The 27,106-nt window shown below is 52.6% G+C and overlaps 1 protein-coding gene across 4 annotated transcripts in view; it reads right to left on the minus strand.

Moving 5' to 3' along the window:
* Positions 1 to 3,622: 3,622 nt before the first annotated feature.
* LOC134339745 (transcriptional-regulating factor 1-like) overlaps positions 3,623 to 27,106 on the minus strand; it is a 160,246-nt gene continuing 136,762 nt past the window's right edge. For all 4 annotated transcript variants that reach the window (XM_063036494.1, XM_063036492.1, XM_063036493.1 and 1 more), the window contains exons 6-15: positions 25,906 to 26,097; positions 23,750 to 23,969; positions 12,081 to 12,135; positions 10,126 to 10,268; positions 9,183 to 9,286; positions 8,486 to 8,561; positions 7,411 to 7,499; positions 6,721 to 6,864; positions 5,117 to 5,220; positions 3,623 to 3,940 (exon numbers count right to left, since the gene is read on the minus strand). In XM_063036494.1, coding sequence (XP_062892564.1) covers positions 3,649 to 3,940; positions 5,117 to 5,220; positions 6,721 to 6,864; positions 7,411 to 7,499; positions 8,486 to 8,561; positions 9,183 to 9,286; positions 10,126 to 10,268; positions 12,081 to 12,135; positions 23,750 to 23,969; positions 25,906 to 26,097 — 1,419 coding nt within the window. In that variant the 3' untranslated portion in view covers positions 3,623 to 3,648. The remainder of the gene's footprint in view (positions 3,941 to 5,116; positions 5,221 to 6,720; positions 6,865 to 7,410; positions 7,500 to 8,485; positions 8,562 to 9,182; positions 9,287 to 10,125; positions 10,269 to 12,080; positions 12,136 to 23,749; positions 23,970 to 25,905; positions 26,098 to 27,106) is intronic.

Consider the following 27,106-nt stretch of genomic DNA (forward strand, 5'->3'; position numbering starts at 1 on the left):
TTTTCACCAGGGCTCGGGTGGGGGTGGTGTAAGTAAGTTTTCAGGAGGAGAGATAAAGCTCAGAAGCACAGAAGCAGGCCATTCAGCCCATCTAGTCTGTGGCAAGCCATTATTCTGCCCAGTTCCATTGACCTGCACCTGAACCGTAGCCTCCCCATCCACGTACCTGGAACAAAGCAGAGCAGGAGGTCCATAGTTCATTGAAAATGGTGTCACAGGGTAGATAGAGTCATACAGAAAGCTTTTGGCACATTGGCCTTCGTAAATCAAAGTACTGAGTACAGGAGATGGGATGTTATGTTGAAGTTGTATAAGACGTTGGTGAGGCTAGATTTGGAGTATTGTGTGCAGATTTGGTCACCGACCTACAGGAAAGATGTAAGTAAGGTTGAAAGAGTGCAGAGAAAACTTACAAGAATGTTGCCAGAATCTGAGGACCGAAGTTATAGGGGAAGATTGAATAGATTAGGACTTTACTCCCTGCAGTGTAGGAGAATGAGAGGAGATTTGATAGAGGTGTACAAAATTATGTGGGGTATAGATCAGGTAAATGCAAGCAGGCTTTTTCCACTGAGGTTGGGTGGGACGACAACCAGAGGTCATGGGTTAAGGGTGAAAGGTGAAAAGTTTAAGGGGAACATGAGGGGAAACTTCTTCACTCAGAGGGTGGTGAGAGTGTGGAACGAGCTGACAGCACAAGTGGTGGATGTGAGCTTGATTTCAACGTTTAAGAGAAGTTTGGATAGGTACATGGATGGGAGGGGTATGGAGGGATGTGGTCCCGGTGCACGTCGATGGCAGTAGGCAGTTTAAGTGGATTTGGCACAGATCAGATGGCCGGGAAGTTCCATTTCTGTGGTGTACTTCTCTCCGACTCTAAGTAAGGGAATGTCTGCAATAGGATGAGTGGGAATGGCCTCGGGGCGCGAGTCACCGACACCTGTAGCTCCTGGGCCTGCGTTCACGGTGAGCTGGTCAGACCTTAATCGGGTGGGTGAGAGATCTTTAAAAAAATGCTGGAGAAACATCACACGGTAGGCTTTACAAAACCTCTTGTAATTTGAAAACAGTCTTGCATCTTCAACAGCAGAGCTAATTTTAAACAACTATTTACAACACAGTATATATACACATATCTTTTGCTCGGTGATAGATTATTCTTAAAAAAAGAGGCACTTTTGTATAAAAAAATATGTGTGCGTCATCGACGAAGCGACCTCGCTGCAACTCCTCGGCCGTCCGAAGCACGTTGTAGTCAGCCCTGGTGTTACCAAGGGCCTTGTTGGTCGTGATTCAGTTCCCCACTAGATCCCGGAGCGACCCAGCTCCATGCTACCCCCACGCCCCCGGCACACTGCCGGACGCTGTCCCTCAGGAGGCTGAGGCAGCCCCCTTTGCTTTGAGGTCGCGGAGGCCCGGACTGGGGACCCTCGGAATCCCCCTGGACGTGGAGGCGGATAAACCCGAGGGTGCCGGGGAGGGGAAGGAGAGGATGCTGGAGTGGGTGGGACCTGCAGACATCAGCCACATGGTTAAACAAGTAGGACGAGGGCGGGGGAACAGAGACAAGTCGTTGTGCAGAACACCGGAGATTCTGCCGATTTGCTGCCTGACCTCCTCAGTCCCTCCAAAATTGTTTTTTTTTGGTCCGCATTGCTCGGGGTTTCCAGCAGCTGCAGAATCCCTCGTGTTCGTGCCCAGCCGCTCCGCCGCGGCCTCCATTCGCAGGATGCTTCTGCCCCGAGGGAGTTTCTGTCTTCCCTTCGTCGGGGGTTCAGCGAGACTGCTCTCCGCCCTCTGTGATCGCTGCTGCCGCCCGCCAGCTCTTTCAGAACCAGAATCAGGTTTCACATCGCCGCCGTCTGCCGTGAAGCTTGTCGACCGTGTGGTCTCCAGGTCTCGCTGCCACAGCCGCGTGTCCTGCCTGGGAACGCGTCTATGCCGCCATCTTCTTCCACACGGCTACCATCTCTTTTTCCAAATTCTGGTAATTTCTCCCCTCCTCTCTTCATCCATTCCCCATTCTGGTTCCCCCCGCCCCAACGCCTCCTTTCTCCTCAGCTGACGCTCACCTCCTTCTGGGACCCTTCCTCCTTCCTTCTCTCCCATCCTCTCCGATCAGATTCCTTCCTCAGCCCTTAGCTGGAATTCGGAATGGGGGGGTGGCTAATTGAAACCCATCAAATGGCGAAATGGTCTTGATAGAGTAGGTGTGGAGAGGATGTTTCCTATAGTGGGGGAGTCTAGGACCAGAGGACACAGATAGAGTGGATGGGGAGAAGATGTTTCCTGTAGTGGGGGAGTCTAGGACCAGAGGACACAGATAGAGTGGATGTGGAGAGGATGTTTCCTGTGATGTGGGAGTTTAGGACCAGAGGACACAGATAGAGTGGATGGGGAGAGGATGTTTCCTGTGATGTGGGAGTTTAGGACCAGAGGACACAGATAGAGTGGATGTGGAGAGGATGTTTCCTATAGTGGGGGAGTCTAGGACCAGAGGACACAGATAGAGTGGATGTGGAGAGGATGTTTCCTGTGATGTGGGAGTTTAGGACCAGAGGACACAGATAGAGTGGATGTGGAGAGGATGTTTCCTATAGTGGGGGAGTCTGGGACCAGAGGACACAGATAGAGTGGATGTGGAGAGGATGTTTCCTATAGTGGGGGAGTCTAGGACCAAGAGGACACAGATAGAGTGGATGGGGAGAGGATGTTTCCTGTGATGTGGGAGTTTAGGACCAGAGGACACAGATAGAGTGGATGTGGAGAGGATGTTTCCTATGGTGGGAGGAACCTAGGACCAGAGGACACAGCCTCAGACTAGAGGGGCGTCAATTTAGAACAGAGATGAGGAGGAATTTCTTTAGCCAGAGAGTGGTGAATCTGTGGAATTCATTGCCACAGGCAGCTGTGGAGGCCAAGTCTTTAAGTATATTTAAGGCAGAAGTTGGTAGATTCTTGATTGGTCAGGGCATGAAGGGATACAGGGAGAAGGCAGGAGATGAGGGCTGAGAGGGAAATTGAATCAGTCATAACGAAATGGTGAGCGGACTCGATGGGCCGAATGGCCAGATTCTGCTCCTGTATCTTATGGTCTTGTTTGCCCTTTCCACCTATCACCTCCCAGCTTCTTACTTCGTACCTTTCCCCCACCCACCCGCTTGCTCCGGCTGCACAAGCCCCTGGCCAGTCCACGGCCGGGAGGTTAGCCGGGCGCGGTGACGTGCGGTGGCCTGGGGTCGATGTCGGTGCGCAGCCTGCAGAAGGGACAACAGACCGAGCAGCATCCGTGGAGGGGAGAGAGAGAGGAGCTGGCGACGTTTCGGGTGAAAATATCAGTTATCCTCTCCACCCCACCCTCCCCGCGGAAGCAGCCCGACCCCTCGAGTCCTCCGGCAGACGGTTTGTCGCTCCGGGCCCGGGCATCCTTTCGCCTGCTGAGGGGGAGCACGAGAGGTCCTAATGCTACTTTTTTTATATTAAAAAAAAGACAGGGAAAAAAAATCATTTAAAATCTTCCACCAAGAGAGGACAGGGCTGGCCAACCTAACACGGGCCACTCGGCTACAAACAGGACTCAGTTCCACGTGTCGAGATTCGGCGGCGTTGAACGCCTTCGCAGTTCATGCGTCGCAGGGGCGTTGTCTTTTACAGGAAGAAGTTGGGGCACTTGCTCCTGTTCAGGCCAAACTTGCTCTCCGGATGGTAGAACTGGGTTAGGCCGCCGCTGGCCACGGCCTCCGACATGACCTCCACCTGCCCCGGCAGCTCGCGGCCGTCCCAGCTGGGGTAGAGCGGCGGGGTGGGGGCTGGCTTGCCCAGGGTGGGGCCGCTGTAGGGGGTCGGGGGGCCGATCGCCTCCTGAGACCCCTGGTGCCAGTCGTCCTGTTGCCGGTGGATTTTCATGTGGGCGTTCCTGCTCTTGATCTTGTAGAACATCCTGCGGTGGGGGGAGAGAGAGGGAAACCATCGGGAAAGCCTCGCGTGTCATCTTCCGCCCTCTCCACACCGCCGCTTCCTCCTCTGTCCGCGCAAGAGGTGCTCGGCAGGACAGGCCGCGCCTACGGCGAGGAACGGGCAGCCAACATTTCGGGCCAAGACCCTTCATCACACTCACGATCCTGATGAAGCATCTCTGAAACGTCGACTGTTTATTCCCCTCCACAGACACTGCCTGACCTGCTGAGTTCCTCCAGCATTTTGTGTGTGTGTGTGTTGTCTGGATTTCCAGCCTCTGCAGAATCTCTTGGTGTTTCTTATCTACATACCTGTGCTTTACTAATTTTACCTCTTTGGCTCTAACCAGGCCTTTTTTGAATATCTCTCTCCCTCTCTCTCCCCTGTCTTTCTCTCTCTTCCTCTATCGCCCCTCTTTCTGTCTCTCTCTGTCTGTCTCTGACTTTCTCTCTCTTCCCCCTCTCTTTCTGTCTCCCTCGCTCCCTCTTTACTCTCTCTCTCTCTCTCTCTGTCCCACTCACCCTCTCACTGTCTCTGCTCTCTGTTTCTCTCTCAAGGACGGATCTTGGTACCTCCGGTGTTAACTGTTGCGAGGGGTATAGATATTGTAAATGCAAACAGGCTTTTGCCCACTGAGGTCGGGTGGGACGACAGCCAGAGGTCATGGGTTAAGGGTGAAAGGTGAGAAGTTTAAGGAGAACATAAAGGGAATCTTCTTCACCCAGAGGGTGGAACGAGCTGCCAGCACAAGTGGTGGATGCGAGCTCGATGTCAATGTTTAAGAGAAGTTTGCGTAGGTACATGGATGGTAGGGGTACGGAGGGTATGGTTCCGGTGCGGGTCGATGGGAGTCGGCAGTTTAAATGGTTCAGTATGAACTAGATCGCCTGTTTCTGAGTTGTACTTTTCTATGTTCTATGTTCAATCTCTGCCTTATTCACCAGCCAGTCATCCCCTGCCCTCTCTCTCCCCCCCCCACACACACACACACACACACACACACACACACACACACACACACACACATCCTACTCCTCTCTCTCCCACCACACACCCTCCCACTCTCCCACTCTCCCTCTCTCCACATCCCCCGCCCCCCGCGATCTCCCGGTTTCGACACCGCTCCGAGCCCCCCCCGTCGCTGAGTTAAATTACTTACTTTCCGCACTGTTTGCAGGGGAAATTGCCGATGACGGTGGGGCAGGGGCTCTCTCTCTCCGCCCTCTGCGCCGGCTGCACCGACTGCGGGCTCGCGAAGGACAACTGTGGAGCCAAGCGAGACGGGACGAGGTGAGAAACCGAAGTCCAGCCGGCCCCCCAACACCCTCTGCCTTCCTCTGTCCAGGAGGAGTTCGGGGATCAGCTTTAATTTTTCACCTCTACGTCGAAATCCTGGAGAGTGTGATGGGACGGTGTGGAGGGAGCTTCACTCTGTGCCTGACCCCGGGAGTGTGTGATGGGATGGTGTGGAGGGAGCTTCACTCTGTGACTGACCCCGGGAGTGTGTGATGGGATGGTGTGGAGGGAGCTTCACTCTGTGACTGACCCCGGGAGTGTGTGATGGGACGGTGTGGAGGGAGCTTCACTCTGTGACTGACCCCGGGGGTGTGTGAGGGGACGGTGTAGAGGGAGCTTCACTCTGTGCCTGACCCCGGGAGTGTGTGATGGGATGGTGTGGAGGGAGCTTCACTCTGTGACTGACCCCGGGGGTGTGTGATGGGACGGTGCGGAGGGAGCTTCACTCTATATCTGACCCGGGAGTGTGTGATGGGACGGTGTGGAGGGAGCTTCACTCTATATCTGACCCTGGGAGTGTGTGATGGGACGGTGTGGAGGGAATTTCACTCTATATCTGACCCTGGGAGTGTGTGATGGGACGGTGTGGAGGGAGCTTCACTCTGTGTCTGACCCTGGGAGTGTGTGATGGGACGGTGTGGAGGGAGCTTCACTCTATGTCTGACCCGGGAGTGTGTGATGGGACGGGGTAGAGGGAGCTTCACTCTGTGTCTGACCCCGGGAGTGTGTGATGGGAAGGTGTGGAGGGAGCTTCACTCTGTGTCTGACCCCGGGAGTGTGTGATGGGACGGGGTAGAGGGAGCTTCACTCTGTGTCTGACCCCGGGAGTGTGTGATGGGACGGTGTGGAGGGAGCTTCACTCTGTGTCTGACCCCGGGAGTGTGTGATGGGACGGTGTGGAGGGAGCTTCACTCTGTGTCTGACCCCGGGAGTGTGTGATGGGACGGGGTAGAGGGAGCTTCACTCTGTGTCTGACCCCGGGAGTGTGTGATGGGACGGTGTGGAGGGAGCTTCACTCTGTGTCTGACCCCGGGAGTGTGTGATGGGACGGTGTGGAGGGAGCTTCACTCTGTGTCTGACCCCGGGAGTGTGTGATGGGATGGTGTGGAGGGAGCTTCACTCTGTGTCTGACCCTGGGAGTGTGTGATGGGACGGCGTGGAGGGAGCTTCACTCTGTGTCTGACCCCGGGAGTGTGTGATGGGACGGTGTGGAGGGAATTTCACTCTATATCTGACCCTGGGAGTGTGTGATGGGACGGTGTGGAGGGAGATTCACTCTGTGTCTGACACCGGGAGTGTGTGATGGGACGGTGTGGAGGGAATTTCACTCTATATCTGACCCTGGGAGTGACTGACCTGAATGTGTTCCTGGACACAGACATCCCCGTCCCTTACCGTCCTAACAACCTCACAGGTAGCTGTGAACCGGTTGGCCTGCCCCAGCGGGGATGAGCGCAGCGGCCTCACCTCGTAGTCCGTGTCCTGCCTGATGGCGTTGTTCCAGTCCTCGTCTGTGTCCGACGGCCGCGACCGCAGCTTCTTGTTGAACTTCAGGCTCTTTTTGAAGGAGTAGTAATACTCGACGCACTCGGCAAAGACCTTCGTCCGCACCTGCAGGCGGGCAGCAAAGCAGCCCGTGAGGCCCCCGCTGCAACCCTCAGCCGCGTTTCCTGCTGTCCAATCTGCCCCACCAGCCTCCCACCCTCTGTAGCTCGCAGACGCGTGCCCTTCGGCCCATCGAGTAACGATAGCCCACAGAGTTCCCTCCCTCGCCTTGAAGGTTCTTTAACCTTTACCAGAAGAGGGAAGGGAATATTTTACGGGCCAGTTTTATTCGTCACGCCCGCGGTGGAACGTGTCGCTTGCATCAACGACCAACGCGGTCCGAGGATGCGTCGGGTGCAGCCCACTTCCAGCGCCAACGGAAGGCCCCCACGGCTTACTGACCCTCACCCGTAGATCTTCGGGGCATGGGAGGAAACCGGAGCACCGGGAGGAAACTCACTCGGTCACGGCGAGAGCTTCACGGACGGCGGCGGGAAGTGAACCCGGGACGTTGGCGCTACGCTGCCGTGCGTTTCCCACTCCCCCCCCCCACGCCTTACAGGAAGCCCCTACAAAATGATGTCGAACAACCTCCGGTCTACGGGCACCTACCACCTTCTGGATGGCGCGGAAATCTTTCTTGTGCACGGCGAAGGCCTTGTTGAAGAGTCGCTTCTCGCTGGGTGTCCAGTTACTGGTTCCTGTGGAGGGTCGAGGGGGAGGATGGAGGGAGGGGGCGGAGAGGTTAGTGGGCCAGAGCTCCCACACGGTGGCACAGGGGGATCCCACACACAGGATCCCACCCGGGACGCGGTGTGACCTCAAGGGCGCACGGGACGATCCCAGGGAGGGGCGGAGCGCAGGATGATCCCATACGGGGCACGGGGAAGACAGCACAGGATGATCCCACAGAGACATAGGGGGGCCACAGGAAGATCCCACACAGCGGGGGTCGCAAGGGGAGGAGAGGAGTGGGTAGGTGAGGAGAGGAGGAAGAGCTGGGGAGAGGGTGAGGAAGTTCGGGGGAGAGTGGGTGGGGACAGAAGGGGAAAGAGAGTCTGGGCCTGAGCACCTGTGGCCTGGCCCCCCCCCACACTCCCCACCGTGGTGCCGTACAGGATGTGGCAGCAGGAAACAGGTGCTTCCCCCCACCCACTCTGCCCCCCCCCCCGCCGGCACCTCCTCACCCACTGGGTCACTGCCGGGGTCGCAGGTGGGAGATCAGAGACCGCAAGGTGCTCCAGAAAACTCGGGTGAACTTCGTCCTCATTGCCCCCCCCCACTGTGTGGAGCTCCCTCCTCACCACCCCTCCCAGAGTGTGAAGCTCCCTCCTCACCGTCCCTCCCACTGTGGAGCGTCCCGCTGCGGTTGGAGTCGCGGGGAGGGAGCGTCCCGCTGCGGCAGGGGTCGCGGGGAGGGAGCGCCCCGCTGCGGCAGGGGTCGCGGGGAGGGAGCGCCCCGCTGCGGCAGGGGTCGCGGGGAGGGAGCGCCCCGCTGTGGGAGGGGTCGCGGGGAGGGAGCGTCCCGCTGCGGCAGGGGTCGCGGGGAGGGAGCGTCCCGCTGCGGCAGGGGTCGCGGGGAGGGGGCGCCCCACTGCGGGAGGGGGTCACGGGGAGGGAGCGCCCCGCTGCGGGAGGCACGGTAAGGAGGGAGCCCTCCTTGTCACGGTAACATCGCGGTCCCTACCCGAATAGTGATAGTCGGCCAGCTGGTGAGAGGTCGGCCGGGCTCCGTTCTCCAACAACAGCTTCTCCAGCGCAACCTGTCACGGGGCCGACGAGAGGGAGAGAGATCAGCTTTATGCACAGCGAACGGGCGGCCGAGAGGGGTGGGGATGGGGATGGGGAAGGGCAGTCATAAATAAGGGACGCAGCAAGTCCCGAGGGAGAGGAGGGGAGGGGAGGGAAGAGGGAGGGAGGGGATGGATGAGGGGAAGAGGGAGGGGAGGGATGAGGGGAAGAGGGAGGGGAGGGAGGAGGGGAAGGAGGAGGGGGAGGGAAGAGGGGAAGGAGGAGGGAGAGAGGAGGGGAAGGGGAGGGAGAGAGGAGGAGGGGAAAGGGCGGGGAGGGAGGAGGGGAATGGGAGGGGGGAAGGGGAGGGGTGGGAGGGGGGAAGGGGAGGGGAGGGAGGGGGAAGGGGAGGGAGGGGAGGGAGGGGGAAGGGGAGGGAGGGGAGGAGGGGGAGGGAGGGGAGGAGGGGGAGGGGAGGGGAAGGAGGAGGGGGAGGGAGGGTGGATGGGAGGGGAGGGGAAGGAGGATGGATGGGAGGGGAGGGGAAGGGGAGGGAGGAGGGGAGGGGAAGGAGGGTGGAGGGGAGGGAGGAGGGGAAGGGGAGGGAAGGAGGAGGGGAGGGGAGGGTTGGGGGGGAGGTCGCAGGTTCTCACCAGTACGTCGCCGTTGACCTCGGAGAGACAGTGCAGAGCGAACTCGCGGTTGAGGCCGCCCCCGGGCAGGGCGCTGGAACAGGCCAAGTTCAGCAGATTCTCCACTGCACAGACAAGAGAACAGGGTCGGTCTCCTGCCCCGACTCAGTCTCCCCACCCCAGCCCAGGGCAGAGCGAGGGAGCTGTCCCCGTGGTCTTCCCCCGTCTCCCGATCTCCCTCCTTCTCCCCACCCTCCCTCTCCCTTTTCCCAGTCCCTCCCTTTCACCGTTTCTCTGCTCCCCCCACTGTACTCCCTCTCACCCCCCTCCCACTGCGCGCCCTCTCCCCAAAACTCCAAGATCTTTAGGTAATTTAATTTCCCACAGGGATTCTGATCCAGGGGGTTGGGTGGGGAAGGGAACTGATGTTCCAGTGTTTTTTTTGTACGTCTCATTCTGCGCCCGGAGAGGCTGGGGACGAGGGCCGGGGCGGTCAGTGCGGGGAAGGTGAGGGTTCAGATCCAGTGACGGTGACGGATTCCCATTGTCTTCGGTCCCGCTCGCCCCATTACAGGAAGGACGTCGGGGCTTTGGAGAGGGGGCAGAGGAGGTTCACCGGGATGCTGCCTGGATTAGAGAGCAGGAGCTACCACGAGAGGCTGGATAAACTTGGGTTGTTTTTTTCCGGAGCGTAGGAGACTGAGTGGACATCTGATAGGATTATGAGAGGCACAATCTTTTTCCAAGGGTTAAAAGTTGTCTGATACTAGAGGACATGGATTTAGGTGTGGGGCTGTTTTTTTACACAGAGCGTGGAGAGTTTAGACTAACTTTCAGAAGCTAAAAGCTCAAAGAGTTTGGGCGGTGGTTATGCCGTCACTAAAGACTGGGAATCTATATCGCAGTAGGCCGATCCCGGTGGGCACTGGCTCGGCGTGCGGGGGAAACCGCCTCGCCTCCTCACCTTGCCCCTGCACCTCGCGGCTCTCCACCAGCCCCTTCCAGGGCTTCCACACCAGCTCGGCCCGGTGCTCTCCCGAGCGCTCCGGGGACGTCTCCCACCGCTCCGGGACCAGGGCCTGGAACCTGGGCCCCACGTTGATGCAGCTGCGGAAAGACAAGTACGCCCCCAACCCCACCGTTAGAGCCGTCAGCAGCGGGAGGGGAGGGAGACAGAGACTGGACACCCCCCCCACCCCGCCCCTGAGAAACTACCGTCCCTTCCGGCGAGGCGGCAGCTAGAAACGACCCGCGGGAGGTTCTCGGGGGGTTGGGTAGGGCCAAGGCGGTCAGTGATTTCAGGAACATGATCCCGTCTATCGGCAGTGCTGAGACTGAGAGAATTGAGAGTTTCTAGGTACCGGTAGCCTGTCCTGGTCACGGCCGAGAAAGCTCGCCGACGCCTCTCCTTCCTCAGGAACGTAAAGAGATTTGGCATGTCCCCCCTTGACCCTCACCAAAACTTTACTGGCACGCCACGGAAGGCATCCCGTCCGGACGCATCCCGGCTCGGGGCGGGAACCGCTCTGCCCGTGACCGCTAGAAACCGCGGGGAGTCGTGGACACGGCTCAGCTCGTCACGGAGACCAGCCTCCCCTCCGTGGACTCTGTCTACGCCTCCCACTGTCTCAGTAAAGCAGCCAGCATAATCAAACACCCGCCCCCCAACCCACCCCGGACTCTCTCTCTTCTCCCCTCTCCAGTTGGGCAGAAGACACAAAAGCCTGAAAGCTCGCCCCGCCAGGTTCGACCCCGACGTTATCGGACTCCTGAATGGATCTCTTGTACGATAAGATAGACTCTTGACCTCACAATCTACCTCGCTCTGATCTCGCACCTTATCGTTCACCTGCTCTGCACTCTCTCTGTAGCTGTGATCTTTTATTCTGCATTCTGATATTGTATTACCTTGTTCTCCCTCAACGCACCGTGTAGTGATCTGATTTGTGTGTGGACAGTTTGCAAGGCAAGCTTTTCACCGTACCTCCGTACAAGTCTGTTCTATCCTACCCAAGTACCCGTCCAAGTTTCTGCTAAATGCTGAAATCAAACCCACGTCCACCACTAGTGCTGTCAGCTTGTTCCACACTCTCACCACCCTCTGAGTGAAGAAGTTTCCCCTCGTTTTCCCCTTAAACTTCTCACCCTTTAGTGCATGATCTGTAGTTGTAGTCTCAACCTAACTCAGTGGAAGAAGTCTGCGTGAATTTACCCGATCTAGACCCTTCAGAACTGTATGTGTGAATAAGTGTGTGTGTGTGTGTGTGAGAGAGAGAGAGAGACAGAGACAGAGAATGAGAATTAACCCACCAACCCTCTTGATATTGGGATGTGCCAGGAAACTCACGTTTCACGGGAAGAACGCATTATAAGATGAACGTCTCATGCCTAAATTCCACACAGACAGACAGACTCACACAGAGACAGGTAGATACACACACCCAGAGGATACAGACACACACACACACACACACAGATACACACACAATTACACACCCAGAGACACAGACACACTGAGACAGATACTCACACACAAACACACACACACCCAGAGACACAGACACACACACACACACACACACACACACACAGAAAGATACACACAGGCACACACAGACACAAATACATACAGACAGACATACACACACACTCTGAGCCAGAGTGGGGTCCCTGGAGTCGACAGACAGTGGATTTTTGGGACAGAGGATTGTGGAGATGTGAGAGTGACGGATGCCTGAGGGAAGGCAGGGAGGGTGAGCCAGTGGGACAGCAGGGAGGGTGGGTGGAATGGCCACTGAGGCAGTGTATCTAACTCAGACACCATGCCCATCAGCGGCTGGTGGCCCCTGACAACCGAAAGCACGTATTCTACAGGCGCTGACCTGTATCCGGGGCGGCAGGCGATCCGAGTATACTCACGGAGTCTGGCTGTCCCCCTGCGTCGTGTTATCCTGGGACATACAATGGAAGCCATCTGCGTGAAGGAAAAATAATCCTCAGCATCGGGTAAGGAATCTGCCCGTGTAGTCACCCCGCGCTGAATGAACAGTAACTCTGTACAGTTACACAGTGACCCTCACCCTGAATATACAGTGACTCTGTACAGTTACACAGTGACCCTCACCCTGAATAAACAGTGACTCTGTACAGTTACACAGTGAGTGACCCTCACCCTGAATAAACAGTCACTCTGTACAGTTACACAGTGACCCTCACCCTGAATAAACAGTGACTCTGTACAGTTACACAGTGACCCTCACCCTGAATATACAGTGACTCTGTACAGTTACACAGTGACCCTCACCCTGAATAAACAGTGACTCTGTACAGTTACACAGTGACCCTCACCCTGAATAAACAGTGACTCTGTACAGTTACACAGTGACCCTCACCCTGAATAAACAGTGATTCTGTACAGTTACACAGAGACCCTCACCCTGAATAAACGGTGACTCTGTACAGTTACACAGTGACCCTCACCCTGAATAAACAGTGATTCTGTACAGTTACACAGTGACCCTCGCCCTGAATAAACAGTGACTCTGTACAGTTACACAGTGACCCTCACCCTGAATAAACAGTGACTCTGTACAGTTACACAGTGACCCTCACCCTGAATATACAGTGACTCTGTACAGTTACAGTGACCCTCACCCTGAATAAACAGTGACTCTGTACAGTTACACAGAGACCCTCACCCTGAATAAACAGTGACTCTGTACAGTTACACAGTGACCCTCACCCTGAATAAACAGTGACTCTGTACAGTTACACAGTGAGTGACCCTCACCCTGAATAAACAGTGACTCTGTACAGTTACACAGTGACCCTCACCCTGAATAAACAGTGACTCTGTACAGTTACAGAGTGACCCTCACCCTGAATAAACAGTGACTCTGTACAGTTACACAGTGACCCTCACCCTGAATAAACAGTGACTCTGTACAGTTACACAGTGACCCTCACCCTGAATAAACAGTGACTCTGTACAGTTACACAGTGACCCTCACCCTGAATAAACAGTGACTCTGTGCAGTTAGACAGTGAACCTCACCCTGAATAAACAGTGACTCTGTACAGTTACACAGTGACCCTCACCCTGAATAAACAGTGACTCTGTACAGTTACACAGTGACCCTCACCCTGAATAAACAGTGACTCTGTACAGTTACACAGTGAGTGACCGTCACCCTGAATAAACAGTGACTCTGTACAGTTACACAGTGAGTGACCGTCACCCTGAATAAACAGTGACTCTGTACAGTTACACAGTGACCCTCACCCTGAATAAACAGTGACTCTGTACAGTTACACAGAGACCCTCACCCTGAATAAACAGTGACTCTGTACAGTTACACAGTGACCCTCACCCTGAATAAACAGTGACTCTGTACAGTTACACAGTGACCCTCACCCTGAATAAACAGTGACTCTGTACAGTTACACAGTGACCCTCACCCTGAATAAACAGTGACTCTGTACAGTTACACAGTGACCCTCACCCTGAATAAACAGTGACTCTGTACAGTTACACAGTGACCCTCACCCTGAATAAACAGTGACTCTGTACAGTTACACAGTGACCCTCACCCTGAATAAACAGTGACTCTGTACAGTTACACAGTGACCCTCACCCTGAATAAACAGTGACTCTGTACAGTTACACAGTGACCCTCACCCTGAATAAACAGTGACTCTGTACAGTTACACAGTGACCCTCACCCTGAATAAACAGTGACTCTGTACAGTTACACAGTGACCCTCACCCTGAATAAACAGTGACTCTGTATAGTTACACAGTAAGTGACCTCACCCTGAATAAACAGTGACTCTGTATAGTTACACAGTGACCCTCACCCTGAATAAACAGTGACTCTGTACAGTTACACAGTGACCCTCACCCTGAATAAACAGTGACTCTGTACAGTTACACAGTGACCCTCACCCTGAATAAACAGTGACTCTGTACAGTTACACAGTGAGAGACCCTCACCCTGAATAAACAGTGACTCTGTGCAGTTAGACAGTGAACCTCACCCTGAATAAACAGTGACTCTGTATGGTACACAGTGACCCTCACCCTGAATAAACAGTGACTCTGTACAGTTACACAGAGACCCTCACCCTGAATAAACAGTGACTCTGTACAGTTACACAGTGACCCTCACCCTGAATAAACAGTGACTCTGTATGGTACACAGTGACCCACCCTCACCCTGAATATACAGTGACTCTGTACAGTTACACAGAGACCCTCACCCTGAATAAACAGTGACTCTGTACAGTTACACAGTGACCCTCACCCTGAATAAACAGTGACTCTGTACAGTTACACAGAGACCCTCACCCTGAATAAACAGTCACTCTGTACAGTTACACAGTGACCCTCACCCTGAATAAACAGTGACTCTGTACAGTTACACAGTGACCCTCACCCTGAATAAACAGTCACTCTGTACAGTTACACAGTGAGTGACCCTCACCCTGAATAAACAGTGACTCTGTAAGTTACACAGAGACCCTCACCCTGAATAAACAGTGACTCTGTACAGTTACACAGAGACCCTCACCCTGAATAAACAGTGACTCTGTACAGTTACACAGTGACCCCCACCCTGAATAAACAGTGACTCTGTACAGTTGCACAGTGACCCCCACCCTGAATAAACAGTGACTCTGTACAGTTGCACAGTATCCCTCACCCTGAATAAACAGTGACTATGTACAGTTACACAGAGACCCTCACCCTGAATAAACAGTGACTCTGTACAGTTATACAGAGACCCTCACTCTGAATAAACAGTGACTCTGTACAGTTACACAGTGAGTGACCCTCACCCTGAATAAACAGTGACTCTGTGCAGTTAGACAGTGACCCTCACCCTGAATAACCAGTGACTCTGTACAGTTACACAGTGACCCTCACCCTGAATAAACAGTGACTCTGTACAGTTACACAGAGACCCTCACCCTGAATAAACAGTGACTCCGTACAGTTACACAGAGACCCTCCCCCTGAATAAACAGTGACTCTGTACAGTTACACAGTGACCCTCACCCTGAATAAACAGTGACTCTGTACAGTTACACAGTGACCCTCACCCTGAATAAACAGTGACTCTGTACAGTTACACAGTGAGTGACCCTCACCCTGAATAAACAGTGACTCTGTACAGTTACACAGAGACCCTCACCCTGAATAAACAGTGATTCTGTACAGTTGCACAGAGACCCTCACCATGAATAAACAGTGACCCTGTGTATCAACCCAGTGTTATTTCACTCCTCCTATCTCCTTCCTTCATTCCTGTGGCCCCCTGAAGACAACTATCATTTCCTCCGGCACGTAGGTGAGCCTTTCGATTAACTGCATCACCACCTGGTGTGGAGACAGCAATGTTTGGGAGTAGAAGAAGTGCTGAGGATTGTAAACACAGCCAACTCCATCATGGAATCCAGCCTCCCTGGCATTGAGGACATCTTCAAAAGATGGTGCACCACCCAGGACGTGCCCTCTTCTCACTTTTACCATCAGGGTGGAGGTACAGGAGCCTGAAGACACACACTCAACGATTCAGGAACAGCTTCTTCCCCTCTGCCATCTGATTTCTGAACAATGAACCCATGGACACTACCTCACTTTTGTGCATTACTTAATTATTTTTTAAATATTTCATTTTATAACATTATAATTTTTATATATTACACTGTCCTGCTGCCCACTGCTCCTTCTAAGCTGTGCAGGTGCGCGGCTGCACCGTAACTGAAATACTCCCACGCACATAGCCTTCATTGCCACACAGTTGGAATTTACTTTTAGATAAAGTTAATATAATTTTGAAATCTATGTTAATATAATTGTAAAATGCCCTGTAAACAATATTGTATTAATGAATATAAAATTTCTAAGTAATAAACGTACCACAACTTTTACTTTGAAATATTTAATTAATTTATATATTTACTGAGATACAGCACGGAATAGGTTCTTCCAGCCCTTCTAGCCTCATTGCCCAGCAATCCTCCCATTTTACCCTAGCCTAATCACAGGACAATTTACAATGACCAATTGACCTACTAACCGGTACGTCCTTGAATTGTGGGAAGAGACCACAGCACCTGCAGGCAACCCACACAGTCACGGGGCGAACGTGCAAACTCCTTACAGGCAGCAGAGGGAATTGAACCCGGGTCGTCTGTACCATGAAGCATTGTGCTAACCACTTCGCTTCTGTGCCGCCCCAGTTTAGAGCTTCAATGTATTTACCTTGTCAGTGTTTCAAGTTACAATGCTGTTACAAATTGTAACAATATACACAGAATGGAAGTCAGCAGCTCATTGTTAATGAACTGCTGGCCCGCTGAGCGCCGACGCCATCTAGGCAAAATATTTTACTTTTGCCTGTCGTGCCTGTCAGTTGTTTTGACTGCCTGACATCGTTTACTTGTGTTGTGAGTTGTGGCTTGTATTAAAAAAACATTTAAAGTGCCGCAAACACGAGGAAATCTGCAGATGCTGGAATTTCAAGCAGCACACATAAAAGTTGCTGGTGAACGCAGCAGGCCAGGCAGCATCTATAGGAAGAGGTACAGTCGATGTTTCGGACCGAGACCTTTCGTCAGGACTAACTGAAAGAAGAGCTAGAAAGAGATTTGAAAGTAGAAGGGGGAGGGGGAGATCTGAAATGATAGGAGAAGACAGGAGGGGAAGAGATGGAGCTAAGAGCTGGAAAGTTGATTGGCAAAAGGGATACGAGAGGATCATGGGACAGGAGGCCGAGGGAGAAAGAAAGGGGGAGGGGGGAAGCCCAGAGGATGGGCAATAACAGTTGGGGTACGAGGGGGAGGTGGGGCATTAGCGGAAGTTAGAGAAGTCAATGTTCATGCCATCAGGTTGGAGGCTACCCAGACAGAATATAAGGTGTTGTTCCTCCAACCTGAGTGTGGCTTCATCTTTACAGTAGAGGAGGCCATGGATAGACATATCAGAATGGGAATGGGATGTGGAATTAAAATGTGTGGCCACTGGGAGATCCTGCTTTCTCTGGCGGACAGAGCATAGGTGTTCAGCAAAACGGTCTCCCAGTCTGTGTTGGATCTCGCCAATATATAGAAGGCCACATCGGGAGCACCGGACACAGTATATCACCCCAGCCGACTCACAGGTGAAGTGTCGCCTCACCTGGAAGGACTGTCTGGGGCCCTGAATGGTGGTGAGGGAGGAAGTGTAAGGGCATGTGTAGCTTACAAGGATAAGTGCCGGGAGGGAGATCGGTGGGGAGGGATGTGGGGGAACGAATGGACAAGGGAGTCGTGTAGGGAGCGATCCCTGCGGAAAGCAGAGAGAGGTGGGTAGGGAAAAATGTGCAGCTTCCAGTCCATGTAAAAGTTTCCTGGTTAGGGCAATGGTTGGGCTGTGCGGCTGTAAAACAATTTGAAGGGAATGTTTCTGCTGCCACTGAACAACACGTTTCACAACATTCGCCAACGATAATAAACCCGATTCGGATTCAACAATCATTTCGAGAGAGATGGAGAGAAATCTAACAGGTTGCAACCAAAGCCTGGCATGGAGTCACCACTGCACGGGATCGGACTCAGCCTGGTACATCACCGACAGCAGCTTCCTCACCATCGAGGACATCTTAAAGAAGCCAACGCCTCAAAAATCAGAATCAGGTTTATTATCACCGGCATGTGTCGTGAAATGTGTTAACTTAGCAGCAGCAGGTCAATGCAATACGTAATCTAGCAGAGAGAGAGAAAAAAAATAATAATAAATAAAATAAAACATAATAATAAATAAACAAGTAAATCAATTATGTATATTGAATATTTTGAGAGCTAAGGGGCAAAAGTTTAGGAGTAACATGAGGGGGAACTTCTTTACTCAGAGAGTGGTAGCTGTGTGGAATGAGCTTCCAGCAGAAGTGGTTGAGGCTGTCTAAAGTTAAATTGGACAGACAGATGGACAGGAAAGGAATGGAGGGTTATGGGCTGAGTGCAGGCCGGTGGGACAAGGTGAGAGTAAGCATTTGGCACGGACTAAAAGGGCCGAGATGGCCTGTTTCCGTGCTGTAATTGTTATATGGTTATATTATTTAAAAATGTGCAAAAACAGAAATACTGTATATTAAAAAAAGTGAGGTAGTGTCCAAAGCTTTAAAGTCCATTCAGGAATTGAATGGCAGAGGGGAAGAAGCTGTTCCTGAATCGCTGAGTGTGTGTCTTCAGGCTCCTGTACCTCCTCCCTGATGGTAACAGTGAGAAAAGGACATGCCCTGGGTGCTGGAGGTCCTTAATAATGGACGCTGCCTTTCTGAGACGCCGCTCCCTGAAGATGTCCTGGGTACTTTGTAGGCTCGTGCCCAAGATGGAGCTGACTAGATTTTCAACCCTCTGCAGCTTCTTTCGGTCCTGTGCAGAGCCCCTCCATACCAGACAGTGATGCAGCCTGTCAGAATGCTCTCCACGGTACAATTATAGAAGTTTTTGCTGACATACCAAATACCAAGGTGACATCCATCATTAAGGACCCCCATCACCCAGGACATGCCCTCTTCTCATTGCTACCATCAGGGAGGAGGTACAGGAGCCTGAAGACACACACTCAACAATTCAGGAACAGCTTCTTCCCCTCCGTGACAATAAACCTATCTTGCAAGTCCAAATCAAACTGCATGTATACCATCAAACAAAATGTTTCTCCAAAGCACGATGTAAAGCACGGTAACTTAGACCATAAGCCCACAAGATACAGGAGCAGAATCAGGCCATTCAGCCCATCGAGTCTGCTCCGCCATTTCTTCATGGCTGATCAATTTTCCCTCCCAGCTCAAACCTCCCGCCTTCTCCCCGTATCCCTTGATGCCCTGACCAATCGAGAATCTATCAACCTCTGCTTTAATTATACGTTAAGACTTGGCCTCCACAGCTGCCTGTGGCAAAGAATTCCAGAAATTCACCACTCTCTGGCTAAAGAAATTCCTCCTCATCTCCATTCTAAATGGACGACTGTCTAATCTGACTGTGTCCTCTGGTCCTAGACTCCCCTACCGCAGGAAACATCCTCTCCACATCCACTCTACCACGGCCTTTCACCGTTTGATAGGTTTCACTGAGGTCACCCGTCATTCTTCTGAATTCCAGTGAGTACAGGCTCAGAGCCATCAAACACTCCTCATACGACAAGCCTTTCAATCCTGGAACCATTTTTGAGAACTTCCTTTGAACCCTCTCCAGTATCAGCACATCCTTCTGAGATAAGGAGCCCAAAATTGCTCACAATACTCCAAGTGAGGCCTCACCAGTGCTTTATAAAATCTCAACATTACATCCTTGCTTTCATATTTCAGTCCTCTCGAAATGAATGCTAACATTGCATCTGCCTTCCTCACCACAGACTCAACCTGCAAATTAACCTTCAGGGAATCCTGCACAAGGACTCCCCAAGTCCCTTTGTATCTCAGGTTTTTGTATTTTCTCTCCAATTAATCCAGGCATCCACCACTCTCTGAGTAAAAAAAACTTACCCCTCACATCCCCCTTTGAACCGACCCCCTCTCACCTTCAATGCATGCCCTCTGGATTTGACATTTCAACCCTGGGGAAACAGATACTCCCTGTCCACTCTGTCTGTGCCTCTCATAATCTTATAAACCTCGATCAGATCTCCCCTCAGTCTCCGACGCTCCAGAGAAAACAACCCAAGTTTATCCACCTCTTGTGATAGCGCACGCTCTCTAAACCAGGCAACATCCTGGTGAACCTCTTCTGCACTCTCTCCAAAGCCTCGATATCCCTCCTAGAGTGGGGTGACCAGAACCATGTGTAATACTCCAGACAGCACACGCAAAACGCTGGGGGAACTCAGCAGGCCAGGCAGCATCTATAGTCAATGTCGATGTTTCGGGCCGAGACCTTTCAAGCAGGGCTCATCTACCTGTCTTTGTAGTACCCCACACAGACTTAACTATAAGACTATAAGACAAAGGAGCAGAAGTCGGCCATTTGGCCCATCCAGTCTGCTCCGCCATTTTATCATGAGCTGATCCATTCTCCCATTTAGTCCCACTCCCCCGCCGTCTCACCATAACCTTTGATGCCCTGGCTACTCAGATACCTATCAATCTCTGCATTAAATACACCCAATGACTTGGCCTCCACTGCTGCCCGTGGCAACAAATTCCATAGATTCACCACCCTCTGACTAAAAATATTCTTCGCATTTCTGTTCTGAATGGGCGCCCTTCAATCCTTAAGTCATGCCCTCTCGTACTAGACTCCCCCACCATGGGAAGCAACTTTGCCACATCCACTCTGTCCATGCCTTTCAACATTCGAAATGTTTCTATGAGGTCTCCCCTCATTCTTCTAAACTCCAAGGAATACAGTCCAAGAGCAGACAAACATTCCTCATATGTTAACCCTCTCATTCCCGGAATCATTCTAGTGAATCTTCTCTGTACCCTCTCCAACGTCAGCACATCCTTTCTTACATAAGGAGACCAAAACTGCCCACAGTACTCCAAGTGAGATCTCACCAGCACCTTATAGAGCCTCAACATCACATCCCTGCTCCTATACTCTATTCCTCTAGAAATGAATGCCAACATTGCATTCACCTTCTTCGCTACTGACTCAACCTGGAGGTTAACTTTAAGGGTATCCTGTATGAGGACTCCCAAGTCCCATTGCATCTCAGAACTTTGAATTCTTTCCCCATTTAAATAATAGTCTGCCCGTTTATTTTTTCTGCCAAAGTGCATAATCATACACTTTCCAACATTGTATTTCATTTGCCACTTCTCTGCCCATTTTTCCAATCTATCCAAGTCTCTCTGCAGACTCTCCGTTTCCACAGCACTACCGGCCCCTCCACCTATCTTCATATCGTCAGCAAACTTAGCCACAAAGCCATCTATTCCATAATCCAAATCGTTGATTTACAATGTAAAAAGAAGCGGCCCCAACATGGACCCCTGTAGAACACCACTGGTAACCGGCAGCCAACCAGAATAGGATCCCTTTATTCCCACTCTCTGTTTCCTGCCAATCAGCCAACGCTCTATCCACGTATGTAACTTTCCCGTAATTCCATGGGCTCTTATCTTGTTAAGTAGCCTCATGTGTGGCACCTTGTCAAAGGCCTTCTGAAAATCCAAATATACAACATCCACTGCATCTCCCTTGTCTAGCCTACTGGTAATTTCCTCAAAAAATTGTAATAGGTTTGTCAGGCAGGATTTTCCTTTAAGGAATCCATGCTGAGTTCTTGCCTATCTTGTCATATGCCTCCAAGAACTCCGTAACCTCATCTTTGACAATCAACTCCAACAACTTCCCAACCATGGATGTCAAGCTAACAGGTCTATAATTTCCTTTTTGCTTCCTTGCCCCCTTCTTAAATAGCGGAGTGACATTTGCAATCTTCCAGTCTTCCGGAACCATGCCAGAATCTATTGACTTTTGAAAGATCATCGCTAATGCCTCCGCAATCTCCACAGCTACTTCCTTCAGAACACGAGGGTGCATTCCATCTGGTCCAGGAGATTTATTGACCTTTAGACTATTCAGCTTCCTGAGTACTTTCTCTGTCGTAGTTGTGACTGCGCACACTTCTCTTCCCTGCCACCGTTTTATAAAAACACAGTTTTAAAAAAACTATAAAATACAATCAGTATAATAATAGGCATCCGTTAGTCTTGTGAGACCGTGGGTTTGCACCTTGGAAGGTTTCCAGGGTGCAGGCCTGGGCAAGGTTGTATGGAAGACCGGCAGTTTCCCATGCTGCAAGTCTCGCCTCTCCACGAAACCGATGTTGTCCAAGGGAAGGGTACTAGGGCCGATACAGCTTGGCACCGGTGTCGTCGCAGAGCAATGTGTGGTTAAGTGCCTTGCTCAAGGACACAACACACTGCCTCAGCTGAGGCTCGAACTAGCGACCTTCAGATCAATAGACTGACGCCTTAACCACTTGGCCACGTGCCAACATTAAAAAAAAACTGATGCTGAGATATATCCCAGGATGCATCGGGTGTTTCGGGTCTTTCAACATCGGACACCCTCACCCAGGCGACCCAGCCAGGGTTGATCAGGCCCCGGCTTGTGTCTGGTCCACAAATCATCTCTCTTGATCCATAGCCACCAGGAGACTCGCTCAGCAGCCTCTGTGACGGTTCTGACGGCTCTTTCTCTTGCAGCCCCTTAAAACTGAGGGGAGAGTAGGTTCTGCACAGCGAGCAGCCAGCAGACCCTCTACTTCCCACCTCCACAGGCTCGCATTGTACCATTTGGCCCATCGAGTCTGCTTCACCATTTCCTCATGACCAAAGCCCCAATCCCCGTATCCCTTCATCCCCTGACCAACCAAGAATCTATCAACCTCTGCCTTAAATACACCCAACATTGGGCACTCTGGCCTCAGGCAAACAAACCAGGGTGAAGCAGGCACTTGGTGGGTCGCCTAAGCAAAGGTGTCTGATGTTGAAAGACCCAAAACACCCTTTGACCCCAGGGTACATCGCCGACAACGCGTCCCAGCGTACACTCGGATATACCTCAGCATCAAATTACGAAAGTATTGCACAAAGAGAGGGGGAGAAATATGGAGGTAGTGTTTTTTTAAATGCTTTTAGAACATAGAACATAGAATAGTACAGGCCCTTCGGCCCACAATGTTGTGCCGACCCTCAAACCCTGCCTCCCATATAAGCCCCCACCTTAAATTCCTCCATATACCTGTCTAGTAGTCTGTTAAACTTCACAAGTGTATCTGCCTCCACCACCGACTCAGGCAGTGCATTCCACACACCAACCACTCTCTGAGTAAAAAACCTTCCTCTAATATCCCCCTTGAACTTCCCACCCCTTACCTTAAAGCCACGTCCTCTTGTATTGAGCAGTGGTGCCCTGGGGAAGAGGCGCTGGCTATCCACTCTATCTATTCCTCTTAATATCTTGTACACCTCTATCATGTCTCCTCTTATCCTCCTTCTCTCCAAAGAGTAAAGCCCTAGCTCCCTTAATCTCTGATCATAATGCATACTCTCTAAACCAGGCAGCATCCTGGTAAATCTCCTCTGTACCCTTTCCAATGCTTCCACATCCTTCCTATAGTAAGGTGACCAGAACTGGACACAGTACTCCAAGTATGGCCTAACCAGAGTTTTATAGAGCTGCATCATTACATCGCAACTCTTAAACTCTATCCCTCGACTTATGAAAGCTAACACCCCATAAGCTTTTTTAACTACCCTATCCACCTGTGAGGCAACTTTCAGGGATCTGTGGACATGTACCCCGAGATCCCTCTGCTCCTCCACACTACCAAGTATCCTGCCATTTACTTTGTACCCTGCCTTGGAGTTTGTCCTTCCAAAGTGTACCACCTCGCACTTCTCCGGGTTGAACTCCATCTGCCACTTCTCAGCCCACTCCTGCATCCTATCAATGTCTCTCTGCAATCTTTGACAATCCCCTACACTATCCGCAACACCACCAACCAACCAATCCTTGTGTTTTCTTAATGCTTCATCATTTCATTCTCTTTTACACTCGCGCCCTGAAGATCGAAAGCGGGCACTTACTCAGCTCGCTGCAGGGGAAGGGAGGGATGGCGGGCGTGGACGGACTGAGGCTGGAGTAGAGTCCGGTCCCTCTCCGTGTGGGGTCCAGCATGGGCCGCGGCGTGTAATGGAGGTGCTCTGGTGTCTGTCCGGGGAAGTCCCCGGTGCTGCAGCTGGCGAGGCGGAGGAGGCTCCGGTACAGGGTCACGGGCGGGTACTTGGCATCCAGATCCTCAGCGCTCTGCGGGGGCACCAAGCACACACGGTTTCAGGTTCGCCCACCTCCAGCCCCACTGACCGGTAGATCGGTTTGTTATTGTCGGCCCCAACGGCTCAGTATGGCTACCGCTCCGCTGGTGACAATAAACCGCCAGGAGTTCACAGCTCAGCACATCATGGAAACCAGCCTCCCCTCCATGGACTCTGTCTACACTTCCCATTGTCTCTGAGAAGCAACCAGCATAATAAAGGACACCCCCCCCCCAACCAACCCCGGACGTTCTCCCATCGGGTAGAAGATACAAAAGCCTATAGCACGTCCCACCAGGCTCAGAGACAGCTTCTACCCCGACGTTATCAGACTCTTGTATGATAAGATAGATTCTTGGCCTCATGATCTACCTCGTTATGATCTTGCTCTTTATTGTTCCCCTGCGCTGCACTTTTTCTGTAGCTATGACACTTCATTCTGCATTCTGTTACTGTTTGAACTTGTTCTACCTCAGCGCGCTGTGTAATGATCTGATCTGTGTGGACAGTTTGCAAGACAAGCTTTTCCCTGTTTGTGTGACAATAACCAACCAATAAGGCAGGAGGAGAAGATGGCGGTGCGACGCAGCACGCGCAGCTCTCCAGTGAAATGATATTGTATTTGTAAGTAGGATGCCGTGCACAATTCTGATTTGATGGAGACAGACGTGAGAAGCAGAGGAACATCTGGAGAGACTTCTGAAATGCCCGGTTCGCTGCCGCGGCTACTGTGCGATCGAGAATCTCTGGAGGGGAAGGCCCCAAAATCCCCGGCTTTGCCTGCTGCTGGCAGCCGGGGCTGGGGCCGAAGCGCTCGGCAGAGATGGTACTCGGTGTCGGAGGGCTGATCGGAGGCTCAAAGTTTTCGGACGACTCACAGTCGGACTGTGGTCGGGCATGGCAGGGAGAGTTTTCTTCCTTCTCCCGTCTGCGTGAGATGTGGGACTTCTGCAAGACTTTGAACTTTTTTTTACCATGCCCACGGCCTGTTCTTCATCAAGTTATGGTATTGTTGCACTGTTGTAACTATTTGTTATAATTATGTGTTTTTTTTAGTTTTTCAGTCTTGATTTGTCTTGTGTTTCTGTGATATCACACCAGAGGAATATTGTATCATTTCTTAATGCATGCATTACTAAATGACAATAAAAGAGGACTGCGTGTCCTCATAATCTAATCTAATCTAATTACAACAGGTAGCAGGGTTCAACGAAAGACTGTTTCGCATGCCGTCCGTACAGATCCCATCAGTAATCGAGGTGGGACAAGGGGAAAGCAATAATGGAGTGCAGAATAGAGTGTTCCAGTCACAGGGAAAGTGCGATGCAGGCAGACGACAATATGTAGGGGCCGTGACATGGTAGATCGTGAGGTCAAGAATCTATCTTGTCGTACAGGAGTCTGATAACCGTGGTAGAAGCCAGGTGGGACATGCTTTCGGGCTTTGGTATCTCCCTCGGGAGGCGAAGGAAGTTTGGCGTGTCCCCGTGGACCCTCACCGACTTTTATCGACACGCTGCAGGAAGCATTCCAGCTCGTTACGGTGACTGCTCTGGCTCTTGTTTATTTAAAGGTTGTGCAGGGTAACCAGCCCAATTACACCCGTGTGGCCAGTGGGCCTGCTGACCCGTAGATCTTTGGAACACGGGAGGCCCTAAAGAAGGCCCACGTGGTCGAGGGAAAATGTGCCGACAGCGGCGGGAACTGAACCCAGGTTGGTGGCGCTGCGATGGAGTTACTGCGCGAACCGCGGCGGCACCGCGCCACGCTTTCGGGAGGGTGGGGGTTCGGGAGACTCCAGCGCCCTCCCCCACCACCGTTTCTCCACGGCATCCCAACCTCCCTTTCCGCTGCCAGTGAGAGGGAGCGCCCACGCCGAAGGGAGGGCCGGAGGCGAGCGCGACTGGAGACGGAGGGGATCGGTCCACCTCTGGGGTTGCGTAGTCCACCATGTTGTCAAGGAGGGTCAGCTCCTGCCCGGACAGGAAGTCGCCCGAGGTCTCCGCCAGCAGGCTGTCCCGCCCGCAGTTGTCCCCTTCCGGTGCCTTTGGGGCCAAGGCGCTGGTGGGCAGGTGGGGAGAGAAGTGTCCGGTATCCCTCGGGATCTTCTCTATGTCATTCTGCAAAAGAGACGGGCGCTCGTGGACTGTCTCTCTGCAATGGCCTCCCTCGTCCTCCTCACTTCCCAGTCTCCTCCCACCCCCTCCCCCCCCCGACATCTCCCTCCCCATCTCCTCCCCTTTCTCCCAAATCCCCGGACAGATTCACTTATTCCAGCCCTTCGAGCCGCACCACCCAATGACCCTGATTCCACCCTAGTGTAACCGCAGGACAATTGACAGCTGCCAATGAACCTACCCGGAACGCCTTCGGACTGTGGGAGGAGTCCCGAGCACCCGGAGGAAACCCACGTGCCCCCACGGGGAAGGACGCACGGAGACTCCTACCAGGGGACGCCGGCTTTGAACTCCGAGCTCCGACGCCCCCGAGCCGTGATTGTGTCGCGCTAACTGCCACGCCGCCGTTGGCGCCCCTTGACGCAGGGGTGCGGGCCCGCCCCCTCACCCGCGTGGGATTTTCCTTTCCCGTCTGCAGGAGCTCCCTCGGCCACACACCACCCACCCCCACCCCCCCACCCTCGGACGCAATAACGCACCCTCCCCGACTTCTGATCACCCACTCCTTTTCTCCCTCCCGACCTCAGGACGGCCTCCTCTGCTTCCTGCCGTTCTCAGCTCAGTACTTTTGTTTTTGCTTTGGAGGCCGTTCGGCCCATTAAGACCCTGCTGACCCCTTGCTACTGGCGACCCATTACACCGGCCAAGCAGCTTAATCGGATCTCAGCCGCCACATTAAACTCCTTGGTCTCGCCCCATCGCTGGTATTTCCCCTGGCCTGCCCATTGAACAAACCCAGCTCGTCCTAATTTCCTGCATTCGGCCTACACCCCCGAGTCCTGTCCCTCCAAGTGCCTCCGGAAGCTCACTGCATCAACTCATCACCCTCTGGCTGAAGAATTGCTCCTCAGGTCCCTCCTAGACCTTTCCCCTCTTACCCTCAATCTCTGACCCATAGTTTTGGACTCCCCTACCCTGGGGAAAAGACTGCGAGGGTCAACATTATCTGTTA

Source organism: Mobula hypostoma, chromosome 30 (assembly GCF_963921235.1).
Source record: "Mobula hypostoma chromosome 30, sMobHyp1.1, whole genome shotgun sequence".
NCBI classification, from domain to species: domain Eukaryota; kingdom Metazoa; phylum Chordata; class Chondrichthyes; order Myliobatiformes; family Myliobatidae; genus Mobula; species Mobula hypostoma.